We start from the raw sequence: 20,884 nt of genomic DNA, 5'->3' as shown, positions 1-20,884 counted from the left end.
AGTAGCAGAGGATTAACGTTACCATCTGTTACACCTTCCTACTGCTGGAACTTACCACTCCCAACTGATAGAAATAACAGGAGAGAACATGTTGGTTCCTCATCTTCTGGGATTCAGAATGTAAACATTTGCTGCATTTCATGGTTGCTTGGGTTAATATTCAGTTTGTGAACTGTTACAGACATCTTTTCACTAAAAATCCTTTCTTAGGATTTTTTCCCTTCTAAGGAGCTGAGGCCTCAGAAACAAAATGTAAACACTGGTTATCTGCTGCTGTGAAATGCATCAGGTGGATTTTTGATTGGCCCATCGTGGATGTTTATAATTAATGGCCAATCAAGGCCGAGCTATCTCAGAGTCTGAGAGAGCTGCCTTTTGTTATCATTCTATTCTATTCTATTCTATTCTATTCTATTCTATTCTATTCTATTCTATTCTATTCTATTCTATTCTATTCTATTCTAATCTAGCCTTCTGAGGAAACCTTTCCTTCTATTTCTTTTTAGTATAGTTATAATGTAATATGTATATATATCGTAAAATAATAAATCAAGCCTTCTGAAACATGGAGTCAACATTCTCGTCTCTTCCCTCATCCAAGAACCCCTGTGACCCCAGTCACAGTGAACTACAGTATCTCCAGAGACAATATGCTGCCAATTTTCTGACTTTTCTTCATGAGCAATAACATCATCTAGGAGAGAAGGGACAGAGAGGAAGGAACGGTGATCTGCATCCACTGTGAATTGCCAGATCTCAGGGGGCAAGATGGGCAGCCAGTTTGTGGCAGTGAATTACAATACTACAAGAAAAATTACCTGATACAATTATTAAAATACTGAATTTTCATGGACTAGTTTAAGGGTTGACTTGGTAATTTTTGACAAGAATTTACATGGAGAGATGATTCTGAGGAGGGATTCTTCATTAATGTAACAGAAAAAGATATCATGAGATTCAGTGACTGGAAGCTAGAAGTAGACAAGTTCAGGCCAGAGCTAAGGTTTTACTCACAACTCTGGAACCCTGGAAATTATTAGAATATTTAGAACAAAATATGAAATATTTAGAACAAAAATATGAACACAAATTTAAAATGGCTGTGCTGAGTCAGATCAGAGGCCCTCCTGGCCTGATGTTGTGTTTCTGGACATTGCCAGTGGGGAAGGGAAGCTTGACAGGAGCTGAAATGGGGATCCTAACAACTCTTGGATCCAGTTCCTCTGGGATGTTTTGACAGATTGTCTAAGGAACCCACATCTTCTTTCCCAAGGTGCTAACCAGGTCCTAACCAGGTGTGCACTTGGAGAAACGTTCAGTATCTGTGTGACTTAATTTATACTGTATACTTTAGGCAAAAGTTCTAACCTTGATGCAAAAATCAGTGACAATTTCTGCACATTTCTCTATAGAAGATCACATCACATTCTGGTTTCTGTTAGATTTGAAATTACTGAGCAAAATTTGATTGCAGCAAAGTCAATAATAAAAGAAAATGTTCAGTGACTTCCATGACTGTTGCACTCTCTAATCCTGAATCCAAAGTATTGGCTTGAAACCATTTTATTATTGTTCTGGTGCCCTATCAGCATGGACATAGAGAGGTTAGGGAGAGAAATAGGAATAAAAAGCATTAGAGAAGCAACAGGAGTAAAGTACATAATTTCCTGTATCTCCACCATATCAAGCACAACATTTCACATCCATTTCTGAGTAAATCTGAAGTAAGTCTTTCCTGAAGACTCTGCTGCAGGTAGCAACCAATTGGCTATATTTCATCACATTTATAGCAGAAATCCATCATCAGGAATTTACTCAATGATTAGCCAGATTTTTCCTTCAGCAAAATCCAACAGCTGAGTACCAGTGTATCAACAGAAGTATAACACTACATGAATAAGTACACAAAAAATAAAGTTATAAATTCACTGAGGGAAAGAAAGAGAGAAAGAAAGAGAGAAAGAGAAAAAGAAAAGAGAGAAAGAGAGAAAAAGAGAGAGAGAGAGAGAGAGAGAGAGAGAGAAAGAAAATAACAAAGAAAGAGAAAGAAAAAGAAAGAAAGAAAGAAAGAAAGAAAGAAAGAAAGAAAGAAAGAAAGAAAGAAAGAAAGAAAGAAAGAAAGAAAGAAAGAAAGAAAGAAAGAAAGAAAGAAAGAAAGAAAGAAAGAAAGAAAGAAAGAAAGAAAGAAAGAAAGAAAGAAAGAAAGAAAGAAAGAAAGAAAGAAAGAAAGAAAGAAAAGAACCAGCATGGTTCCTCAGAAATGTGAGTGCAAAAATACTTGGAGGTTGAATTTATTTTTTTAAAGGAAAAAAACCCAATGTGGTTGTATTTGCAGCAGTGTGTCCCAGGGAATATTCTGAAGATTAGATTGATTGGTGCCTTTTGACGTTCTAACAGAGTACTTAGGGGAAAGAACCTGGAGGAGGATGACAACAGAAGCTGAGGACGTTTGTTCAGTGCACAGGGTATAAACTGTAACCCTTATGTTTCTCATTATGATTGATTCATGACTGCAAGGCAGGGTTTTTTCACGAACACATGATGCACATGTCATCACAACAAAATGCCACTGTCACTGCCCAGGGCAGAGATGGAAAAAGAGCTGACTAATGTTACCCCTGATAAGATAACTCAGGGACTTGGATATTTACACTGTCTTTGCTGTAACTGCATATTTTAGGTTTGGGGGTTTTTGTTTGTTTTGTTCTGTTTTGTTTTGCTTGCAAGCATTTCTTAATGGTTTAGGAAAGGGAAACACAGCAACGAATATTAAGTGACCCAAAGGCATCCTAAGTATTCAAGCGGTTAGGGTTTTTTTCCTCCCTTTATGGATATATACTGCAATTCTCTTCAGTTATCACCAGGTGGCCTTCAAAGTTTCTCGTTTTTCAGAAGTGGGGAATAGTTTAGACACGAGGAAGTGATGTATCCCTGTGCTGCAATCGTTCCAGGAAATAGTTAGGTTATAGTTTCCAGCAAGGTTTTTTTTTTTCCGCCTTTGTCTTCTGTACTGAGCTGTCGCTAGCACTGAAAATATTAAATGTTCAGGCTGCAGGTTTCCATTTAAATTGTATCATTGAACTCTCCTTTTTTATTTCTTTTTTTTTTTTCTGTTAAGTACTGGATTGTCAAGAATTCGGACTGTCAAGAATTCATTATGATGAGCCTTTTTTCCCCTCTTTTATTTGTCTCTGTTCTATGTATGAACAGCTTCTCAGCAGTGCAGGGAAAGAAATGGAAAGGTGAAGGTACTACTCAAAACCTGGAAAGTATTGTCATTGGAAGATGCTATGAGTATATTAGACTTGTGAACCCTGCTGTTGGGTAAGTTTTGCTTGTTTCTGGATTAGTTTTTTATGTTCTGTACAAAATGGTTGTTAATCAGAAGCTGGATGTTATGCTTCTAGCCATGCTAGTGATCCTTTTGAAGCCAACATGCTTGTAGCTGTCTGGAAACAACAAAATGACTTTGATGGATGTCATATTTTAACTAAAGTAGTGTAATTGAGGCAAGATTTTTAATTCTTCAATTCTTTATTTCACTTTTTTGCCCACTGCACCCCACCTTTCTTTCTGTAAGGAGAACAACAGACAGAAATGACAGGGATGGTGTTTTGCAAGTACCAAATCTGACAGTAGTCCTGGGAAGACAGCTTTGCCTTGCATGTCTTTGTGTCAGGTCATTTTCAAAAGGGAACACTTCACTTTACAGCTGTCCTGTGGTACTGAAGGAACTGTTTAGCCCGTCCACCTGAAAAATCAAGTGCTAATCAACTGCTCCAGTGGGGTTATCTGTGACTTCTATTGCCTGTACTAATTATACAGAACTGGAGGTAAATCACACACTTTGCTAAAACAAGCACTTTTCTGTCTTCCTTGCATTGTAAGGGCTTCGGTAAAGAGGAAGAAAATAAGAAGGACAATCTCCTGGAGTTCAACCCTTTATTCTACCACTAAAAAGTTGTCCTAAAAGTGTGAAGAGGTATTTGCAGAGGGGCTCTATCTGTGTTCCAATGGCATTGAATTGCTTTCTTTAAACAGGATTAGATGATATTGCAAATATCACCTCCACTCCCTAACCTCCCATTTTCAGGTCCTGTTGCAAAAGAGGAAGATAAAGGACTTAAAACAAATTTTTCCCTTTTAACAAAGGCAAAACAATATACTTCTGCACAATAATACTCTTAACCTATTAGAAGTGTTTTAAGTTTTTTATGAAGGAAAAAAGATCATCCTCATGCAAATAACACAATGCATGAATTTCAGTGGAACAGTTCAAGCTTGCCAAATTTATAAACATGTCACAATGGAAAGTGGAAGATTTCTTTAAGGGTAGATTTCTACATTCTTTAAGGGTAGATTTCTACATTCCTACAATATATTACATAATATAAAATATGTGAACTTAGTTTACAGTTGTGTAGGTAATCTGGTCATGCAGTAGGCTATAGATAGGTAGAGCTTCTGCAGGACTTAACAGATGCCACTTCATTTATATCTGAAACAGGACATGAATAATAATCCAGAATATGCTAAAATGAGCAACATAAAGGATAGTTACTGTAGAAATTTGAACTGTATTGTTAATTGTTGGACTTTTAGAGATATAAATGCAATATTCTGGAAAACATTTCTGTGTGTCTCATGTTTATGATAGTTTTGTGATTTACTGAATTCTGGTTACATTTTCACAACATGATTTTAAAATTTAGATGTTTGAATATGTTCATCAATGCTCAGGATAGCATGAAGCCAGGCAGGACATTAAGACTACTTTCCTGAATTTAGACCAAAAATGGCATTATTAAAAGAAGAGCTACTCAACTGATTTCTTATAATGTGAGGATTTTTCTCTTTCCCTTAGCTCTAGAAGCTAATAATGTAAACCAAAGAAAATGGAAATTTCATATTGCACAGGTGCAAAATAGATATTCTAATTATTAATATCCCATTCTGTTCATTATCTGTTTCTTAGTTGCCTCTGGCTAGCTTTTATAGAAACGTGACCACCTGGATAGGTTTTGCTTCTGAATTTATGTGCAAATTTTCTAAAAAGACTTTGCTAACTTAAAGGAAGCTAGCAAAACATGTCTTTACACTGCAAGATTGTTAAAACATAAAAATGTTTGTAGGAACAGAAGAAAAACTTTCCCACATGTTAAAACAGAATGTGCAAAATGGCAATCAAAAGAGGCATTTTACAAAATGCTGTGGCCATGCAGAAGTGATGAATTTGAATTAAGATCATATTTGACATTTCCTAACAGGAGTACGCTAAACAACACTAAGGTTCCTATAATGCATATAATTCATAATTATATGCATAATTCATCCATATTTGTTTATTTGTAGTATATAATTAAAGCTTTGAAAACAATTTTTAACTAAATAATGTGAAATTAATCTGACTTATTAATGTCTAGTAAGATTAGAGGGAATTGTCCTGAAAGCAGTCCTGAACAGCAGGCCTCCCCAACCCTGTAGTTTCAAAAAGTGTTTTTGCCAGCTAACAAGTTTTGAGTATCAGAACAGAATAATCCTTTTGATTTACAAGCTGTTCAAAACTGGGTGAGAAGTCATGAAAAAAAAAAAAGCAATATGTGAGTTAACCAGAAAATTACTGATGGATGCACCTGCCAAGAAAGATCTTAAAAGTTCAGTTGATCGTAACCCACAAGTACTAACGTAAGTGCTTTGAGTAGAAAGCTCTTTAGCAAAATGAGACCTAAGTATATACAACTGTCAGAAGCCAAAGTATAAGAGCTTGAAATCAGAAATAGGGTCCAAATTCTTTTATTAAGTAAATCTGTTTAAACCTTGAAACTAGTGATCAAGGATCATATTGCATCACTGAAAATTTTCAGGTCAAGATCCATATCTGCTTACAGTATATAGGGAATTTTTATATAGTTGTTGGAAGCATGACAAGAGATTTCTTTAAGAAAATCTGTGGTCTATTTCCTGCAGAGCTCATCACATGGGCTCCTTTAAAGTGTCTGTGACATTCAGTGTCACAAAGCAGCTCCCTAAAGAACCTGTACCAGCAGAAACCTTGCTGTATATGGATAATATTAACTGAGCAAAGCACTGTAATGGCAAAGTTTGGTTTACTTATCAGGACTACTGTTGTTCAAGCTAGAGCTTTGCAATGACAGCCATTCATGTTAGGAGGGCTGTATGCACATAGTGTAATTATTCTGTTGTGCAGAGTGTTCCTGGCATAGATATTGTCACAGCATTATGTGGGGAAAGTATTGTGGAAAAGTGGTGAAAACAGAAATTCCCTTCCTAATTACTCCAGGCAGGCTCAGAGCTGTGACAGGTGAGATCCTGAAAGTCCAAAGAGATAGGACACTTCCATCTCTAGACAGCCTGTCTTGTCCCTCCATGGAGGTTCTTGTCCCCAAGACAGAGCTGGCAGAAGGGAAATGTAGGAGTGCACAGCCTAGCATCTTATTTCAGCACTCCAAGTGTTGAATGCTAGCAACATACTTGTACTTCTTGTAGCTACTGCATAGTGACAGTGTGTGTCCCTGTCACACAGTCCCTGGTCACTCTACTCATTCCAGCAAGAGAAAACTGCACAGTCCCAGGGCCTAGAAGCTGAAGGCATCTGTCACCATCATTACTCTACCATCAAAGCTTTTTAGCAACTTGTCCTGCATTTGAATCTGACATTTTAAGAGTAGTATTGCATTCCAGCAGCATTGCATGTTTAGCTATGGTTTATTTGAAATGGTGTTTTGAATCTGAAAAATTTTAAAGAAAGCTATTTCTTCAGTATTTCTACAGTGTTGAAGAGCAAACTTGCTGTGTATACCATACCTACTAAGGTTTTTGTTGAATCATAATGTGTTTCTAATTCCACACTGTAAATGCTAATATTTTCCTTGCTACTTCTTCCTTATCTGCTGCAGTTATGACTCAGAAGACAAGATGTCTATGCTCTTCCTGAGCTACCCTGACTTGAGTTTTCTGCCTTAACCTTATATGAATTTTAATTGGGGTACTTCAAAGAGTTGAGAACATGCATCTTTCTTGCTCAGCTTTGAAAAAACAATTTTGCTATTTGTTTTTTTTTAATTATTACAGTGAGAAGAATTGTTCACAGATATGGGAAGCATTTAAAAATGCATTTATTAACAAGGATCCTTGCAGCATTCTACCTGAGGATTATGAATTATTTATCAACCTCACATTTCACACGATTCCACCTAACAAGGTAATAATTTTTTATGTTAATTGCCCTGTGATTTTACGTGACACAGTTCAAGACTGGCGAGTCATTCTGTAACTGATTTGTGAGTCACTCTTTTTGACCAGTCTGTAGTTTATAAACTAGACTCAGACTTGATAGCATGTTTCAATGTGTTTGGCTCCATTTATTTTATGCAGTAACTTCTCAGCAATGTCTCTCTTTTCATACTACAGAGATCTCCCCTTTTTCCTGTTGTGCTGGGAGCTCTGCCACAGTCCCTGAACTTCCACTTCTGCTTTTCCTTAAGTTCAGTGCTCTGGCTGCAAATGCTGTGCCTGCTATCACCTTTTGCTTTTACTCCTCACAGCTAAGTCTCATGGCAGTGCCATGTTAAACATTGACACACTGAGCAAGCAAAAGCAGAAATGAGAGAGGATGTTGTTCTGTGACAGAGAACAGTAAGGGTTTGATGTGCTGGCAAAGAACCATGGAAGTGCAAAAGATGTGTTGTGCCTCTGGCACAATTATTCCTCATTTCTAAATGCTACAAGCTAAACCAACAAATACTACTGTCAACATGGCTTAATTCATGAGGAGTTCTGCAAACACAGAAATAACATCTAGACATATGGGGGTTTTTTCACACCATAAGCCAACATAGCAACGTTGAGAGATTTCTGGTGACATATATCTGGTTTATAAATATCTTCCTTTTTTCTTCTTCCCCTAAATCTATCTGCTGAGGCAGGCAAAGCTAGGCCTAACTATATTTAAAGTAGGACTATATCCCTTCTCATCAAACTACTACTGTTCCTCAAGTCACTTGTGAGCAGAATTTACACCTCCGGAAAATTAAAAAACTTTATTCCTTTAAAGAGATAGCTAACATTTCTGGTTATTAGCTTGATTTTGAAAGAAATACCAAAACATGTTTTCAGCTGTTTTCAATACCCCATAATCTCACTGTGTCTGCACCCAGGTGTTGGTACATTTCTTCTCTATGTTTTTTTTTTTCTAGTCTCTTTTCTGGGAAAATAATCAGCTGCTAGTCACCAGCCTTGCTGCCAGAGGACGTCGCTACATGTCTGTGGGTGATACTCTCTTTGGCTTCCTTGCAGACTTTCTGATCTGGTGTGGGCAGGCAGACAGCCCTGGTAAGACAATGAGAGCTATGTTAAACATTTATCTGTAAAACCATAATGGAGACCAACTGCTGTGTCCTGGAGAAGCTAAATTTGCTCTTACCCCATGAAAAATCAGGGATAACTTCACTGTCTTGTTCTCTCTTGCATCATGTGAATATTTAACACTGCAGTCGGGGGAGCACACAGTGAAATCTACATGGTCCTGCAGTGGGGATAAACCTCTCATTCAGTCTTCTGAACCTGGAGCTCCTTGCATCCCAGGAACAGAGTTAGAGCCACTTCAGCCAAATCACTGAATCCTCAGAATGTCACTGTTTGTGTAAACTACAGAGGATGGAAGATAATTGAAAAAATACAACAGCTTTCAGTGCTATGTCAAACATAGGTTGTGGGTCAGTGAGTAATGCACAAATATATTTAGTTGCTTGCTAAAGTCAATTTTATAGTCATTATCATCTCTCTAATGGCACAAATCCCCTGCCTTCCTACAGGCCTGGACTATGAATCCTGCCCCACCATGGCGGAATGTGAGAACAATGCAGTGGATTCTTTCTGGAGGATTGCCTCAGTCACTGTAAATATTTTATTAGTGCTGACTTCATACATCTGTGAGTGTGTCCAGTGTGGTTCAGGAAAACACTGCTAGTTCACAGCAGACTTAAACCTGTAACTCTACTGGATTGTTTTCCCTGATAGAAATACACTGTTTTAGTCTAGCTGCAAGTGTTTTAGCAAGGAGAACTTAACATTCACCTTAGCTAGATAACGTGTTAAAATTCTGTTAGCTTTGTTAATAAAAACGATATACTAAGCACAGTAAGCATACTGACTGTCTACTGATTACAGGTCCTAATTTGACAGCTTTGCTGAAAACCCTTTACTTACATATCAAACTCAATAGAGAATGCCAAAGTGCTTTCTTTTTGTGCTGAAGAATACTTACAAATGTGAGAAAATAGCTTGAGAAGAATCATTGAATTAAACCATGGCCTGTTTGGTTCCTGTCCTTTTTACTTCAGTGACCTGCTCAGGTGCTAGTCTAGATTATTTTTGTGGTTCCAATAGCCTTTGTGGTAAAATTCTTTCCTCGGTTACTGTTGTTTGCAATAAAATACCAAGTTACATGACAAATCTGAGAGATCTGAAAAGCACTGTTATCTATTGCAGTATGCAAAGCACAGCTCTGGGGTGATCCACGTCTTGCTGAATGGTTCTGCAGAGGGAGGAGCTTATCCACAGCCAGGGTAAGAGAACCGACTGATTTCTGCCTGGAGTCTGTGTAGTGTGATTTTCTGTGTAGAGTCTGGATGACTACAAAAAAATAGAAAAGTCAACCAGTTGTTTGGGTCGTCTGCTGCACAAAGCATGGGAAGTGTGGCTGAAAGGACCTGCTGCATCAAAGGCTGCTGAGTTGTGGGGAACAACTGTTAATTGTCCCTAGCTGAAGGAATAATACATACTGGATGGGAACAATCCTTTCAACTCCTGCATTTTACAAACTGCTGTGGCAAGCATGGTGAATGCTCTAAAGGCTGCCCTAGAGTCAGCCAATGTACTGTGGCAAAATGTGTATATCTTCAAAAAGATGAGAGTCAATGAAATTTCTTTTCAGGGACATGTCTAAATACAGTATATTGTTATAAGGAGTGTAGCTTTTGTCAGACCTACCAGCAAACTTGGTAAGTTCTAAAGGGAAAGTATTTGTTTCTCCATGACCAAGAGTGGATGTAGTTTGAAGTCTCTTATTGTTTCAGAAAGCAAAAAAAAGTTTGTTGAGGAGGATAATAGCAAAGATGAGCTTCTTCTTCTTCTTAGTTCCTTTTATATTAAGGACAGGTGTATTTTTCCTGATTCAGAGGTGAACCACCATGCAGAAGCTTATCTAAGCTTACTTTCAGAATTTATTGTAAAAGTACAACCTTTAGAACTTTTACTATGTGTCTGTAGTGACTGCTTACCTGTGGTAAGAAATGCATCCTTCATTGCCTCAGCAACTGTCCTGTCCAAGGCAGATCAAAAAATTACATCTTTTAAAAACCCATAGAAGAGACTTTCTTCCTGTGTATTCATTATTCACTAAAAATAACCTTTGAAAGGCAATTTTATCTCTGGATGGGAGAGAAAGAAGAACCATGTTTTCCAAAACACCTCCTAACTACTTACCTCTGTCCCCCAAAACATCCATCTCTGTACACAGCTTTCAGCCAATCACAAAGACTTAAACTGTCTTCTTGGGCTGGTCAAATGGTCAGCTGGGATCAAATTTTCTGCAGGTGGTAATACCTGGCAGCAGGTCAATACCCAGAATCTATTATAGATTCCTTATTTTAGAAATGGATTCCTTATTTCTGTTAATTTACAGATTCCTTATTTCAAAAAACATCTCACACACACATTAATTCCACCAGCCCCCTGGGTTACCAGTCTGGTGGTATTTTAACCAGTGAAATCACCCCTGGAACTCAGCCTGCCAAGGAGAAAACAAAGCCAGTAACTCCATCTGCTTTCTTTGCTCTGTATCTTCTGGTCCATTTATGACTGAATTTGTTTGAGAGATCATGTTTGAAAAAAGCTGGAAGTTGAATAATTAATAGCAAAAGTAATGTGAAAGATCTGCCTGTCTTCCTAACCATCTCTCTGCTCTGTTTTCAAGTATTTCAAGCGCTTTTCAAAGTTTATTCAGTTTAAAGTTTGTACACTTAAATCACCATTAAGTCACCTGATATCATTTCAGTTAAGATTTATTTCTCATTTCATGGCAAAATAACTTTGCTCATTCACACAGTATGAATTTAGTTGGCAGATTTCTTTAATAATAGAAGCCAGTTCAAAAATCGGTTTTACTGAAGTCGGTTGTACATTGTTCCTCCACAGTTTCTGACACCTCTAGTTAAACACTTCTCCAAATTTGGGAGCAAGCTTCTTTTTTTCTGGGAATAGCCTATGCATGACTGAGTAAATGAGTTGGAATCTTTATTTTTTGTTATATTTTCACTATGTGTTAGGCAGGCTTGGACACCTTGGACAGAAAGGCAAACGTGCTGTTGCTGCTGCTGGTCTCTGGTCAGCTACCACCACACCAGACTGGACCAGAGAAAGCAACTCCTGCTATCTGTCCTCCTGTTCCACTTCTCCAGAAATCTGAAATAATTTGCTGACTTCATGAAGCAGCAGCCCCTGGCAAGCAGCACATGTCCTGTGCTTGCATGGCAGAGCCTGAAGGGCTGGGAGAACAGACCCACGTTGTCACTGCTGGTCCCAGGAAGGGCAAATAATGGTCCCTTCTTCTCTTTAAATGTTCTGAGACCTTTGTGGAGGTCTGAGAACATTTAAAAGGGCTCAGAGACACTGTAGTGCTGATACAGACATTTAAGAAGACACATGATAGCAAATAGTAAATTAGAGGAGAGACCTAGGCCCAGACTTGGACCAGGCATTCAGCCCTTTCAAGCTTTCTGAGTGAAAAAAAACCCCTAAAAGATAAGAAATCATTACACTGTATCTTGCTAAAAGGGTTAGAAATCTATGGCTCTGAAATGCCAGCATCTCACAAAAAAAAAATCAATCTAGAGACATTTAAATCAATCTTTGGATTTCATATCTTCTTAGATTAGATATTATGAGGAAGTATCAAAGGCTTTTTTATTTGTTTTTGCATTTTTGAAAGTTCATTCTTGTTCACTTTTAGGTGAATTCATTAATACAGAAGAGGAAAAGGACTATTTGATTTTCATGTTCTTTATAGGTAATTTTTTTTCTTCAATCAGTTTTTTTGCAGATTATGAAATACCTAATTTCCAGAAAGACAAAATCTCACAGATTGTCATTTGGGTTGTGGATGATATTGAAGGACCAGATAGGTAAGTTGTGTCTTCAAAATAAAAATTAGTTTCTCCCTTTTGAACCTGTCTTTATAATTTCACCTTATCTTTCTGTTTGATTGTATTTGCATACTACTTAAAGCAAAGTATTTTAGATGCTTTCATGTACACGGGAGACACAACCTGAACTCTTGGTTAGATGTGTGTGTGGATCTCAGACCCTGAATGAAGATAGAGCATGAACAGTTTTACTAAGAGTCAATCTGAATTTCAGATTAAGTGCTGATTAGTGATATTTCTTTCACCTTGCCATATGCATTCTTTTCATTTTCACGTATCTTAACTGTTTGAAAATTTGTAGAAGCGGGCAAATACCAACTGGTGGCTCTTTTTCTCTCAATAATTAATCCAGTAATAAAGTACGCTTTAAAAGTGTCTAATTTTGCTAATTTTGGTAATTTAAATAAAGCAAACAAATAATTAATAAGCAAATATAACAAAACTGATCAGTCCAAACAGTTTGGGCTGTCTGTTGTAAATTTTACCACAATGCTGTTGAGTGTACATAACATAGTTCAGATTAGCATTTTTCAGTCTCTCTAAATCAAAGAATCATACCCTCTGGGAGTGAAAAAACATACAGGTAATCTTTGCAAAAGTTGCCCCTTTTACAAAGAAAAGCTAAGACAAGCACTGAATCTTAGTTTATGTTTCAGTAAATGGATGCATGGGAGTAATTGTATATTTTTATTAAATGTTTCCTACAATTACTTTGTTGGTCTCTATATGCTTTCTTTAGTCATGGGTGTTTACTGACCAGCAGATAAGTAGCACTGGCCTTAATATTTTATGTTGGTGCAGGTTTAGATGTCTCAGTAGGTTCTGTAAACTTTCTTATACTAATTGGACTCCAAATTAAAAAATCAGTGCTAGAAACAAGACCTGTGTTTAGGAATGTTTCTGACTTTTTTCTCTCTGTATTTTTCTATTATTCAGTATTTAAGAGAGAGAACAAGATTCAAACAACAAGTATAATTCTCATTTATTATAACAAACTTATTGTGTAAAGACAGATAGCATCAACTTTATCACTACCTAAATAGTTGCCAAAGAATATTACAAACAAAACAATGTTTTACAAAATTATTTAGGTCTTTTTCTGTCTAGTCAAATATTAAACATAGGATTATTAGTGAATAGAATCTGAAAATGCTACACTGGCTGAAGCTAATCTTTCAGACTCTGTAAACTGTGAAAACAATGAATTGTGAAACAACAGTAATGTAAGCAAATGAAATATAAAGAGCAATGTACACCATTCTTCTAGTGGTGTTATGGAATACAGAAGAGGCAAAGTAATGGGGATTTACTTTACTAATTCCATCAAGTTCAGTGAAAAAAAATATAAAACAAAAGATTTGCAATAATATTGAAAACCTTCTTCACAGAGATTCCTGTGGAACTAACAGTGTAAAGACATTAGAAACCAGGCTGAAAACTCTTGGATTTGATGTCACTTGCACTGACAATTACAAGTAAGTGAAAACCTTATCTATTTTGATTCTTACTGTGCAGTACTGAAGTGCCATAAATGTCATGTCTTCAGGAGGGACTGATATGTTGGAGGGATGATGTCACATTTTTAAGACTTGGCATTTTTTGGTTGCTTATTGAGCAAAACACTACATCTTACTGTATGATTGAGTGGAACATTGTTCTTAATGTCAGACACAGAAGATGGCCTCACGTACTTGGATTTAAAATCTAAACAATAGTTAAAAACACTATTGAATGTCTGCTGAATTACCAGTTATTCACAATAGCTTTCACAGCTCTAGTATTTCCTATAGATTGTAAGATAAATTTAATGAAGGGAAGATTTAAGCGTGATAGTACTGTGAATTTGTTTCATTTTTTCATGTTTTTTTTTTCTCAGTTGTCTGCCTGAAAGGTGGTAAATAAAATGGTATTTTCACAGGTCTGTAATGTTCTTACTCTGCTTGGATTATCCTGATCATTCTAAGTGTGCCTTTGCATCGTAAGTAAAAGAAGTTCAACCTAGCCCAGTGTCATTACAACTGAATAAATTAGGCAGAAGTCAACAGATCCCACCTCTACCACCTGTTATATATTCTTCATATGCAATACACAGTGGTCTTGAATTTGTTAGTTACTGTGGATTGAATTAGCAGTTTCTATTCACAAATTGTGCACAGCTGTCTGTGAGCTGAACCTGCTGTTCAAAATTAGGTGTTAATGGGTTCTCATTGATCACACAGTAACACTGTATATCATTGATGATGTGAAGTTTGTACATATCACTGTTCTGATATAAAATCTATTACAAATTTGAAGTTGCTTTCATTAATAAAATTTCTTGAATAATCAAATTATAGATCAAATGGCAACAGATCTAAAAGACATTTACCCAACTATTGGAATTTTCAGTTCTAAATTTTGAGGAAGTTTTCTTTTATCGTCCATTTTGTGTAAGACTTAATCTCTATATTTTGATGTATTTACCTTGGGCCCGTGAGTTATCTACAAAGAATGGAGATTACATCCAAGACATAACTTCTTGATTAGCAAGCATTGCTCCCAAACTCCCTACTTATCCATATTTATCTATATTATATGAGGAGCACTATATTAATTTATCGTGTATTTCAGTGAATTTACAGTAAAGATTACTGTTTTCAATTCTGACTATGTTTCATTATCTATATGCTATGGCATATATAGGTACACATGAGATACTTGAACATCTGAATGAGAACTTCCTCACTGTTTGGAATGCTGTAGAATATATCAATACATAAACACTGATTTGTGGTTATATTCTTCTTATGGATAATCCATGCTTTATTTCTTTCTTCCCTATTCAAATTTTTGTTTGTTAATACCTGTGTGATATTGCAATGACAACATCTGCAGTGAAAGTCCTGATTTGCTGTCCCTGGTTATGGCAGCAGAGGTGCAACTCCAGCTTGCCTGCCTCTGGGAGGGGCTGTACATGCATTCATATATTGATGGAGTGCTTCCTGCAGTACAGAAAGGAGGTGGACAGCACCTTCTGTAACATATGCCCAGTTCTGTAACATATGTCAGTTCTTCACTGACAGAAAGTGAGTATTCCCTATTCTTGCTGGTCACTGAAAAATTCTACTCTCCTTGCAATGCAACATGTATTCTTGCATGCAAATTATATCCTAGCATATAAATGTTATGCAAATGGTAGGGTTATAAATCCCAGTGATAGCTCCAGACCTCTGGGCAGTAGGTCATAGAACAGACTTCCTGTTAGGGCTTTGATTGGTTACAAAATGCCACTTGCTCAGTGGATTAAAATAGGGTTTCCTTGTTCTGCAGCTGAATGGTCACCCCAGGACAACGTGTCAAATGAAAACACAGTTATCCCCTTCAAAACAATAGCTGTGAACATAATGACAATATTAACAAACTGGAAGAAGAGCACAGGACTTTGAAAAAACCAATATTTTATTGAGGTCTTGACAGAAGATTTTTCTCCTCTCCCAGGTTTTAAATAATTTTCCTCAAAGTTTTGTGATGTGTGTGTGCTACTCAGCTGAGGAAGCCTGGATGAGAAGGTTTTTGGAAACCACTAATGTGTTTTTCCTTTCAGCTGAGGGTGAGCATGCAGTTCTGCAGTATTGCCACAAGGCGTTTGCAGTGTGCAAGCAGGGGAGCAGCTGCCCCTTCCCTCCCATCCTTCCCTCCCATCCAGTAACACAATCCCTGGTGAACTTGAAACACCAGCCTCACCCTCTCCTGGGGTAACTCCAGAGCAACTCAGCTGTTCTCATCCTCCTTAGGAAAAGTTTCCTTGCTTGTTTCCTTCATGAGCACTGTATTCCATCCTCCATGCATGGCACTGTAATAAATTTGATTAATTTCTTATCTATCCCAAATCACAACAGAGCTTCCCAATCTCAATGCAAAACTATCATTTCCTCTCCCTGAAATTTAAGTAATTTAAATACTTCAAGCCAATGAATACTTACATTCTTCCCAGAATCACTCAGTTCTCTGCAGCAAATAACACCACCTCCATAGAAACGAGCTGCCTTTTCAAAAAGAGCCTTAAGCAGATGCGTATAAATGTTTTGATGATTGATTACCTTCTTAGGCACGTTTTCTGTGTTCTGTGGTGGTCCATTAGCTGGCTGGGGGCTGGTCAGTGGGGGTATCACTAATTGGAGTGGGTATCTGTTAGGAAAAGTTTCCTTTGCAGAGCAGGTGCTGTCAGTGTTCACACTTCCACAGTAAACAGTGGGGCAGGCATGCAGGGGCTCATGCATCCCCTTTCACCAGGGCTGGTTGCTGTTCCAAGGCTGATGGCTGCCCTCTCAGCCTCCACAGAATAATGTCCTGAGCCCAAAAACATCAGAGTTGGACAAGTGACTTTTTATGTCACCACAACTCCCATTACACAGGCATAGCAAAGGAGAGAGCTGGGCCAGGGCAGCAGAGGGATGGCCCAGAAGGTGCTGTAATGTACCTGGGGCTTCTTGCATGGTGGTGGTGCCCCTTGCCTCCTCTCCAGACCTGAACGATGTTCCTGCTGAGTCACATTTGGACTTCGGCTTGTTAAGGTGACGCCCTGACGTTAGAAAAAAACCTGTGAGTAAAAAACACCCACTAGATGGCAGCGATGGCTTACAAATGCAAGCAGGAGGGAAGCCAGATAAGCTGTTAGTGGTGGCATGGATTATTTGCATTATTGCAATGTCAGGGAGACATGGAAGTGGATCTGGGTACTATTGCACCCAGTGCAATACAATCCTCCAGGACCACTGCTGTCTAGGAGAGCACTACAAAATCACAAGCATAAGGCCAGAGACAGTACATGGATGTGGAGAGACAAAAGGCACTTGTGTGAAGGTAGAAAGAAGAGTTCCCAGGGTTTTGCAAAGATATTCTGTTTATAGAATCATGACAGCCAAAGGGAATCTGTTGGCAGGCTCATATAAAGAAACTTCTAGCTTAGCACTTGGGCCACAAACTTCACCCTTGGCAACAAACCCCTGATATTTAAAAGAATCCTAACTCAGCTCTGTGCTGTGAACATCCTGTTTGTTTTCTCTTCTTCAGATCTGCACCAGCAGCACAAAGAGGACCTATATCTTCAGACAGAGGAGGCAGCTGGAACAAGCTCATGTTTGTTTCTTTTGCAGGCTTTCTGTTCAGATTTGCTTTAGTGTACTGAGTTAATCAACTGAATCCATATCCTCTGTTTGCCTTAGCTTTGCCTTGGCTATAAATTTTGCTTCAGCTGATTTCTAACTGCAGTTTCATCCTACTTTTGGGACTGCAAAACCTGCATATTAAAACCTTGCATACTAGATACTGGCTTGTTTCCATATCAAAAATTATCCCACTGCTGCTAGAAAGCCTCACCCTTCATTTTCTTTTTCTAGAAAAATTCATGGCTATTTCCTCTTATCTTTATTCTCCAGAATTAAACCAAGACTAATACTTTCTGTTCAGATATTTCAGAAAGAAAAATGATACTATGCATACATCACCCACAGAGATTACTTGTTTGTAAAACTATCCTAGCATCTGACCTTGGAAACTAAATGACTGATTATCATGTTTTGGGAAGGTGAAACATAAATTTAAGTAGGAGAGATCTTAAATTGATACTCACTTGGTACAAGATGCAATAGGTAAAACAGTGGAAAAGTAAACTCATTTTCATAAGTGGCCCAGTACTTGGGCCAAGCTTCAAAACTGGGGTACAGCAAGATTCTGGGTGCATATTGCGTGCAGTAATTTAATACATAATGTCAATTGCTCCATCATCTGCACAGCTGTTCCTCAGCTGGCTGTTTCCTGGCCCCTGGATAGCAAATAGTCAGAAATACCAGGTCTAGAAAGTTCCCCAGTTTTTCCAGCACAGTGTGATTTATGGTATATCAAATTCAGATGAGAACCTGCCAAGTCAGACATTGGCCTGCTTGCCGTGAACTCGGACACAGGGTTCAGAACACACTGAGGAGAGAGCAGATGCCATCCTGGAGGTTTCTTGGGTTACTTGTGTGAATTCCAGTGCTCCAGCTAGAGGCTTCTCTAAACCACCAGGACATCCATCTACCAAGATGACCCATAAGTCTTCAGAAAAAAATAGTCATTCTACAGAGAATAATTGTATGTCGCTATGTTTTGCGCATTTTGTGTTAGCTTCTGTATTATTTATTTGTGTTTGTATTGACTGGTTGCCAGGAAACTTGGAGAGGATGTTCCTCTTATCTCAGTGAATCTGATTTAAGGGTCCATAGTAGATTTGCATCCTTTCAATCCCTGATGCAACTGTATCATGCTGTATGTTTGAAAGAGAAAGTATTTAAAATATGTTGTAGTTGCTTATTTGTCTTGCTTCCCTGCCTGTAATAATCTTTAATTTGGTTTTAATGCAAATCTCTTTACATTACACACATATTTGGGTTTGCCTACATCACAGGAGGGTTTAGGCTCCAGCCTGGAGGATTTTTGTATCTGTTTCAGACACAAAAAGTACTGAAAGTACAAAATTACTGAAATCAAAAGTTACAGACCTTTAAAAATCTGGGTTGTATTATGCCTCAAAATTGTTCCCTATCTGTGCTGTTACTTTAGTTCTTTGATTAGTTCCTTGAGCATCCTGTTCATTTTTTATTGATTTGTTTCATGTTTTATTGTTTACAGCAGCCACCAGAGTAGTAAGAAAGGTATCTGTAACACCTCAGATAGCTAAAGGTGTCTGAGTCACACCTCAGATAGCTAAAGCCAGGCAATTCTGATCAATCTTCTATTTGCCCACAGCAGATGGCATCAGTTCTATTTGCCCACAGCAGATCATATCAGACACATTTTGGGCCACAGGCTGTAGAGATTGTGTGTGTGAGGCTCCCAGGTGTCCCAGCCATCATCAGGGCTGGTGTGTGCTACCTGCTGAGCTGTGTGTGAGATCCAGAGAGCAGCTTAATCCCATTAACCAGCCATGTGCCTCTTAGGCAACTTGCAGCCACAAGCCAAGCATCCCAGCTGGCCAACTTTTGCTTTCCAGCTTATGAAAGCTTTCCAGCCTCTGCATGTAATTGACTCCAGCAGCACAGTCAGTGCTGGCACTTACATATGGTACCAAACATTCTGTAGAAAGTGTTCTGTAGAAATTCTGTTTTGGAAAAAAAAATTAAAATATTAAATAGGATCACTTCAGTTTAAACAATTGAGATTATTTAATGAATAGCCTTATCTCAAAAACAACACACTCAGAACCTCTTGCAGTGTTTTCTTATTTCTAATGTTCTTTCCTTTTTTCCCATTACTTCAACTCAGTAGCAATGATAGCAATTTTTTTTTTCTAATACCTGTTCAATAAAGTGTCTCAAACTTGCTTAAAAAACTTGGGAATATCTGTGAAGATTTTTAGCTAACCAAATAATATAGCTAGTAAAAAAAAAGCAACAAGGCGAAGTTCTAGATGCATAGGTTTCCTGAGACTTTTAGAGGCAGCAGATTTCAAGGTGAGTGTGAATCATTTGTTCTGAGTTTAACATAATGGTTTTGATCTCTGCAAAGAGCAGTGTGACTGGTGTCTCAGGCTGAGGGGCAGGAGTGTCAGCAAAGCAATAAACAATAAGGTCATTTGTTACTCCCAGAGGGAGGGAGAGACATGAACATGACTTTTTTTTTTTTTTTTTTTATTTCTACGTGTATAAGGGTGTGAATAGCACTATTTGCAGATAAACGTTACAGTGAAGTGGTGACTGTCAGCCAGGTGAGCCTGTGCTATGTCTTGAACACTCAGAAAATGCTCTGATTAGCAATGTCTAATGTAAGAGCTGTGCCAAATGTGGAGAAATCATACTGTCCAAAAGCCATCTACCCTTTTCCTTAAACTCGTTCAAGCCTGGGGAAATTCACAAATATAAATTCAAAATGTTTCAAGCATTCATATTTGTACTAGCAGTACTACAAAAACAGCTATCTCCAGATGTGAATTTGAGGGAGAAAATGTTTCAGATGAAAACAATATGTATATCACTTATTTTTGAGTCCTGTTGGATGCCAAAATCCTGTGTAAATCTATTCCTACCCAACTATTTGTAGCAAATGAAAACATCAGGTACAGGAGCATTACAAGGTTTTCTGCATTTGTGCAGACAGACCTGTGGAAGCTACTGAGACTAAGGCAGTATTTCCTGCTGTGACCATTTTGTGGACCACGTAAGAACTCAGTTATCTCACATTCTTCCTTCCTGTATAGAAGTTAATATAAGCTCCCCTCCTACTAACCTACTTTTTCTTTTTGCTACATGCATTTCAGTCATTGTATCTGGCAGAAGCTGAACTCCAATTCAGAGTAGTTCCTTTTTTCCAGCTTGTATATGCATGGACACATGTACATCTGCTCACACCTGCTCTGCCTATTTTTAAATGCAAAGTCCTGAGTGCTCTGGAGTAAAAAGTTATGAGAATAAAGCGAGGACAACTTGATCACCTCTCTGCCCTTTTTACACTGCCCGTGTTTATTTTTGTCATATTGGTCTCGATGTGATATTCAGCTGACATGACTATGTTTTCAATCAACAATCTTCAGTGTAGTGAAATGTGACCTGAAACCTCAAGAATTTGAATAATACTTTTTGTTCCATTAAAGATAACTCTTTTATAGTGTTTTTCTCAACTGAATTACCTAGAAATAATTCTGATGT

General features: G+C 37.8%; 1 protein-coding gene across 4 annotated transcripts; it reads left to right on the top strand.

The window, feature by feature from the left end:
* Positions 1-2,990: 2,990 nt before the first annotated feature.
* Positions 2,991-19,572, top strand: LOC132072643 (ADP-ribosyl cyclase/cyclic ADP-ribose hydrolase 2-like). 4 transcript variants are annotated; one of them, XM_059471096.1, is made up of 10 exons: positions 2,991-3,324; positions 7,093-7,222; positions 8,217-8,352; positions 8,835-8,917; positions 9,511-9,587; positions 12,111-12,203; positions 13,613-13,699; positions 14,143-14,202; positions 17,277-17,342; positions 18,114-19,572. In XM_059471096.1, the coding sequence occupies exons 1-10, from the start codon at positions 3,158-3,160 to the stop codon at positions 18,115-18,117; spliced, it is 903 nt and encodes a 300-aa protein (XP_059327079.1). In that variant the 5' UTR covers positions 2,991-3,157; the 3' UTR covers positions 18,118-19,572. The 4 variants fall into 4 exon arrangements, with proteins under 4 accessions (XP_059327079.1, XP_059327078.1, XP_059327080.1 ...); XM_059471095.1 differs by having other exon boundaries at positions 17,277-19,572; XM_059471097.1 differs by having other exon boundaries at positions 15,534-19,572.
* Positions 19,573-20,884: the final 1,312 nt, after the last annotated feature.

Source organism: Ammospiza nelsoni, chromosome 4 (assembly GCF_027579445.1).
Source record: "Ammospiza nelsoni isolate bAmmNel1 chromosome 4, bAmmNel1.pri, whole genome shotgun sequence".
NCBI classification, from domain to species: Eukaryota; Metazoa; Chordata; class Aves; order Passeriformes; family Passerellidae; genus Ammospiza; species Ammospiza nelsoni.
This window is presented reverse-complemented; position numbering and strand designations above follow the sequence as displayed.